The sequence below is a fragment of the Meleagris gallopavo genome, chromosome 1, assembly GCF_000146605.3.
Source record: "Meleagris gallopavo isolate NT-WF06-2002-E0010 breed Aviagen turkey brand Nicholas breeding stock chromosome 1, Turkey_5.1, whole genome shotgun sequence".
Taxonomy (NCBI): Eukaryota; Metazoa; Chordata; class Aves; order Galliformes; family Phasianidae; genus Meleagris; species Meleagris gallopavo.
This window is the reverse complement of record NC_015011.2, coordinates 7,672,444-7,678,989: the sequence shown is the minus strand read 5'-3', so window position 1 is coordinate 7,678,989 and position 6,546 is coordinate 7,672,444. Positions and strand designations below refer to the sequence as shown.

Genomic DNA, 6,546 nt, shown 5'->3' with positions numbered 1-6,546 from the left:
ATCAACAAACCAACAACAAAAACCCAATCCAATGTGGTATATGCAAAAGGTAATCACAGACAAGCCACCTTTAACCAGGGCTGTCCACAAAGCATGTCCTCTCATGGGTCAGTATCTCCAAGTCCGAGTTAGCAGCCTTGACAGAACACTGATGCTGATCACTGGTTAAAGCTGAAAACAGGTCTGTCTTAAATCTCCATCATATTCAAGGTTTAAGCACTTCACTCTAGGCTGCCTCCTCCTTTTCAGACCGAGCACTCTCCTGATTTCAGACAAATAACCCTCCCTTCAAAACATAAAAGATGGCAGTCCTTGCCTACAAAACACAGTAGCAATATATTGATCCCAATTTTGCAGAGGCTGTGCATCCTTTGCTTAGAAAGATGCAAATTCTCATTTATCATCTTATCAGAGCAAAGGATCAGAAAAGATGACAGCTCACCACATCTCCCACAAACTCAGCTTCTGCATCACACACGGAAGCTTAAACTTCGTAAGCTAACCAGGCTGCATTTAAAAGTAATTGGGCTTTACACTCATGCAGCCAACAGCAGTTGCTTCCAGCACCACTCTGCTCTTGAGCCCAAGCTCCCTCTAATTCACAGCCCCATTTACACAAAGCCATATTTTCCATGTGTGAGCAGAAAAAAAGTATCATCTAGGTTCAATGCAGCTTTCCAGACAAACAGAATTCTTCAACTTACTCATCTGTATTGGAGTCAAAAGGAAAAGGCCAACCTCTATTCAGCAGTCTGTTGGGACAGGACAAGAGGAAATGGCCATAAACTGGAGCAAAGGAAGTTCCACACCAATATGTGAAGGAACTTCTTCACAGTAAGGGTGATGAAGCACTGGAACAGGCTGTCCAGGGAGGTTGTGGAGTCTCTTTCCCTGGAGATACTAAAGACCCACCTGGATGCCTACCTGTGCAGCCTGCTGTAGGGGGCCTGCTTTGCAGGGGGTTGGACTCAGTGATATCTAGAGGTCCCTTCCAACCCTCACAATTCTGTGATTTACCTTAGAATCTCCCCTCTTCTCATGGGCACATCTCTTGAGCACACAACTGAAACGTGCACATCACATTCCAGAAAGCTTCACTGCTTCATTTGTAAAACGGCATTAACATTTCCCCTTTTCTGCAGTGAATAGTTTCAGTGACATATTTTAACAGCCATTTACATACTAAAGGCTGCATCCTATTGAGGCCTCAACAGCTGTAGTCATCTCGTGGATCAGTTAAAACACCTACATCAGAGAACAAACCTGACTCTAAAGCAACAGCAGAGCACTTGTGTGGATGCACTGCCAGGTTGATTTTTGGCATAAATCTTCAAAATTAAGTGAAGCGGGGATTATAACTTGAGACTTGTTTTTATTTATTCTCAGAAAGAGTGGTAAGGTACTGCAACAGGCTGCCCAGGGAGGTGGTGGAGTCACAATCCCTGGAGGTGTTCAAGGAAAGGGCAGATGTGGCTGAGAGACAGTTTAGTGGGCATGGTGAGGACGGGCCAATGGTTGGACTGGATGACCTTAGTGGTCTTTCCGACCTTAGTGGTCTTTCCAACCTTAGTGGTTATTAGGTAGCACACCAAGCTTGGGAAAGCATTATTCTCCCATCGTCCCTGGAGCAGAATGAAAAATTACCCCATGCAACACAAAATTTTTAGAAGAAAAACTGGAATGCCACATCCAGCCACCTCAGATCTCCTCTGAAAGGTGGGAGCTCAGAATTGAAGCACGTTCAGCTGAGTTCAGTTCCTGCCACTGCTTTGCCCACATCTCAGATCACTGCCTTTGTCATTAAGAGTCCAGATAAAAGTGGACACCACTGTAAGCTACTGAGGACAAAGCAGAGAAGGCTAAGTGAGCTCTCCTGCACAGCTATAAATTGTACAGTTGTGTCAAATCAGTGGAAGGTGGAAACTCAGGACATCTCTAGAAAATAAGTACCTTCTTCTTTTCATAGCAGCTGAAGGTAGGCTCCAGAACTGCAATTCTGGGCTTCAACACCTTCAACCAAACAAGACGACTGTCCTCAGAAGATAAACAAATCCTCAGGAGAGGATGCAACTAAACCAAATCACTTGATCTGACCTGTGGCACCAATGTCAGCACCAACTCCTGCACATTCTTAGAAGTCTGCTGGCTTTAACAGCTAGATGCCTAACTCCTGCCAAAGCTTTTTCATGGCTTAGGGTTGAAGAAAAAGCATTTGAAGTGAATCAGACTGCACCAAAAACACACAACACAGAATCCAAACAAAGTTTAGTGGCCATCTTCACACTTCTCCCTGGAAATGAGTGTAGGGAAGTAATATTTGATCAAAATTCAAATGGTGAGAAGCTAAGAAGGAAATTTAACACTGCTCTCATCCCTGATTAAGTATCCTAACCATCACAAGATTCTACACTGTCCAGGATGTCCCTCTTTTCTCTGTTTGCTGCTACCTCTAGAAGAGGAGATGGCACAATGAATTAAGGAGACAAAGGCATTCTAGCTACAGCTTGACTTAAGGTGCTGCTTCACATGCTCAGGACCAGTGCTTCTCACTGACTCTAGGGGGCAACACACACAGACTGCAGAAACCTTAAATCACCCTAAAAAAATGTTCAGGCTTGCATCGCAGCTAAGGAGAGTCAGAATCATACAGCCCCAGATTTCTTGCTCTGAAGGCACCTGCTTTCTCCAAAGCCTGAGCATGGCGACCAAGAGTTTGCTTTGTATGGTAAGAGTCACTATTGCAGTTCAAAGCTTTGCTCTGATTCCTCTGAATTTTGCTCATTGTCCTTTCACAAAGAGGTTCAGCATCCAGAAGAGGTCCTGATGGGATAGAGGGGGTCTGGAAGCAGGAAGACACGTTCTACAGCAGAAGAGTTATGGAGGATAACAAGCACAGAGGCAGGAAAAACAATGGCTCACAGATAACTAGTCCTATCATGCTGTACTATACATCATGCTGCAGACTATATATTACTTCTCAGTTTTCTTTACACATTTTTAACTGTTGATTTAATTTAATTTTCCCATGGCAGGATTAGCAGGCAGGCTACAGAGGTGAAAGGACATTACATTAAGACAGCACATTAATCCTCTATCCCACCCAAGGCAGAAGCAAAACCAAACAAATAGCAGCTTCCTGGAAATTGAATTTCTGTTATCCAGATGTCAAAGATGTAATACCCCAATTACACAAACTATTGCCAGTGAAGCATGCCAGCGAATATGCAATGTAAATGGGGTGAGCACAGAGCTGCAAAACTGCAGAGTCAGCATCTGGCTCTCTGACTGAGTGATAATTAGCACTGTGTGTAGACACTAATAAACATTTACGTCTGAAATTACAACTTTTAGCAGCATTAATAAAGGATATATTGGCAATTCGTAGAATAAAAGGGTCTTGAAAAAAATGTCGTATTAAACAATGGCAGACACTTCCTGTGCTTGCACAGAGATTTTTTTTTCCTCCCTAATTGCAAATGGCCACACTACGTTGCTCTGAAATTAATCAACACAGGCACATACCTAAAGAAATGGGTTGTGTTTCTTTGGTCTCCCCATTAACATCATTGCTGTAGTCAGAGATCTTATATATCTCATGATGGTAATCTGGAATGAAAAACGATAAAAAAAATTAGAACTCAAGTGATCTGGAAAAAATGAACACTGAACACATTGCTACGGTTTTACTGCATAATTTATCAATATATCTACAGTTTATTTCGTGTACATCAAATTAACCATAGAAAATGTGCTCTGTATCAGCACCTCCTAAAAAAATAAAATAAAAACAAAACAACTTTGTTCGCACTGGAGAACTCAGATAAAATATTTCACAGATTTCAGGGAATAGCTATGCCTGTCCTAAATTATTGCGTTCATTTTCACAGCAAATTATCCCACCAGATGCCAATTATCTGGCTTCTTGCTTTACAGACAGAAAGGAGATATACAGTGAAAACTCCACCTTCCTAGAAACCAGGAAAACTTCCAAACTTCATCTCAATAAGAAAATCAGCAATATACATCACAAGTGCATCTTTCAGCCATACTCTGATGTCAACAGCCTCTGAATTCTGAGGAAAGGAGGTTCAGGGATGTTTACTTACAGAAACTAATGCCCACTACGGCCCTAAAAATGTATATTAGCATCTTATATTCAGAAGTATTACAGGATACACACACACACACAAAAAAAATTAAATGTATTTCAAATGAAAGAATATTTTGCTGTGAGGGTCTCTACTGTAATCATCAGCATGTGTGCAGTAAAAACAGCTTTGTTTACATGTGTATACAGAAAGAATTGTAATTACAAGCAAAAAAAAAAAAAAAAATCTAAGGGCAACTCTCCTGGATTCTATTTCTGACTCTGCTACCCGCACGCACTTTGTCCTTAGGCAAGTCACTCAAGACTGAACAATATATTTAATGTCTTGAAATAGCTACCTCATCACCAAGCCCTGTAGAGCTGAAGCCCTCCCAACACTCTGTTAGTCCCTCTGAAAACCAGCTCTTACTTTTACCTGCCTCACAAAAAGCGAGGTGGGGATTAACTCCTGGAAGAGCATTTGGAGGGATTCAAGTAAAAGACACAAGAAAAAGGAAGGGCAGAACCAGCAGCTCCTCCTCTGAAAAGGAACACACCTGCCTTTCTGATGAAACAATCAGCTACAGAATTCTAAAGGTCTCCAACAAGTCAAACATTTTTTTCTTACACACTGTTTATTTGTATAGTGTGACTGTCTTGATGGCTCAAAAGGAGGAACAACCCAGTAAGTAAACCAGAATCAAGTATAATGCAGCACTACAAAAGAAAGAAATGTCAGCAAGTTTTGGGGGAAAAAAAAGGTAAAGAAAGGAACGCACTGAAGTCAGCAGTGAGGTGTTAACCAAGTAAGTAGTGCTGGGGTTTTCTGAACCACGCAGAATGAGAAAAGTGTACGGGCTGCCTGCGTATGGGGTAAAGGTGAAATATGAGCTGTAGTATTGAGGAAGTAAAGGCTGTAAGTATAGAATTTATGTAGACTGCACTCAGAGCCCGTTAGCTTTTCTTTACATTTTCTTATTTGCAAGTTCTGCTCAGAGCACGCACATAGAACTCAGAATTAGATGACTTACAGATCTGTATACCTCAGACATATAGCTTACACGTAGTTTCTCCTCTAGCACCTCCCTGTGTGTGTCCAGCTGGGCACCTTCGTCTTCTGCCCTGCAGCTGCAGCCTGGAAGTCACTGCTTTGCACTTCAGAGGTGCACTCCCTCTCAATCTGCTCACTGCTCATCAAACTGATCAGGTGCTCTGAAGCTTTTGGGGACAGACTGAGCACCTCATGTGCAAGGGTTATTAACAGACTGTGTTACAAACAGACCGCTCTAGCATCCCATTTTCTCTTTGGTTTCCTTCTTATGCCTCATGTCACAGTCCAGGCGCTGTGAAATCCATATCAATTTCACAACAGTAAACACTAAACTGTGACATTACTGAGCGACTCCAGCAAGAGGCAAAGGCCAATTACAAGAGACAACTATTTATCCATAATTATCTTCATAATCAACTGTGATAGAAGAAGGGTATGTGAGAACAGACTCACATACAAAATGTGATGTTTATGCCCTCCACCCTCAAAGTGCGAACACACTTCTCCAGGATGTGTTTTTTTCAGCATGCCTTTCTACTTGAATTTCTACATCCAAAACCAGACCCCAGATAAAGTAAGAACTGCTAATAATTAACCACCATAAATGAATTTATCCAATTAAAACGAAGTTAAACAGATCGCCTTACACATTGAGGAATATTTAATCCTGTTAGAACTGAGAATTTGCACAATATTAATACATTTGTGACAGAGCACATGCTCTTTTTACAGCACTTTCAGGAGAGAAATAAAACCAAGGCTTCAATTTCAGTTTTGTTTGCCTGCGCGTTTCACTTTCCAGCACTGCACAAACTGCCTCAGAATATGCATGCTAAGAAAGCCCACAAACCAAACCTATGAAAGATAGAAATGAACCTCTCCGGTGGCTCTGCTGATGTTTACAAAACCTCCAATGAATTTCAGACAAGTCTGACCAGTCATTGTTCTTCTATTTTGAGCAGCAGCATGTGCAGTGCTCCAGACCCTCCTAGAGTTAAAGCAGTTATTACAAGCGAGCTCATTTCCACCTTCACATTTCTCTGCTTCTCATCTGATTCTGCCAAGCTCCTTTAAAAGACCTCACCTCCCCATTCAGGAAGTACCAAAAGTCACCCCTCATTCGTCCCTAAACGTGACATTATCCCAAAGCAGTCACCTGCCCTGAACTTGGCATGCACGACACACACAAGCAGCGTTTCTGGCAGATATTTCAGCTCGAGACTTCAAGAAAGGGAAAAAAAATAAAAATAAAAATAGGGGAAAAATAAAAATTCTCCCACCAAATCAATGAGGACAAAAGAGGCATCAGCTAGAGCAGCACAGCATACTCGGCCAACATCAACCCTGGCGCTGGAAGTCCACCTGTTAAAATGACTTCAGCAGCTGTAGCTTTGAGAGAAAAAAAAAA

General features: G+C 41.9%; 1 protein-coding gene across 1 annotated transcript in view; it reads right to left on the bottom strand.

The window, feature by feature from the left end:
- Positions 1–6,546, bottom strand: part of BEND7 (BEN domain containing 7) — a 60,266-nt gene that overhangs the window by 41,276 nt on the left and 12,444 nt on the right. The window contains exons 3-4 of the mRNA XM_019611071.2: positions 4,524–4,556; positions 3,523–3,606 (exon numbers count right to left, since the gene is read on the bottom strand). Coding sequence (XP_019466616.2) covers positions 3,523–3,606; positions 4,524–4,556 — 117 coding nt within the window. The remainder of the gene's footprint in view (positions 1–3,522; positions 3,607–4,523; positions 4,557–6,546) is intronic.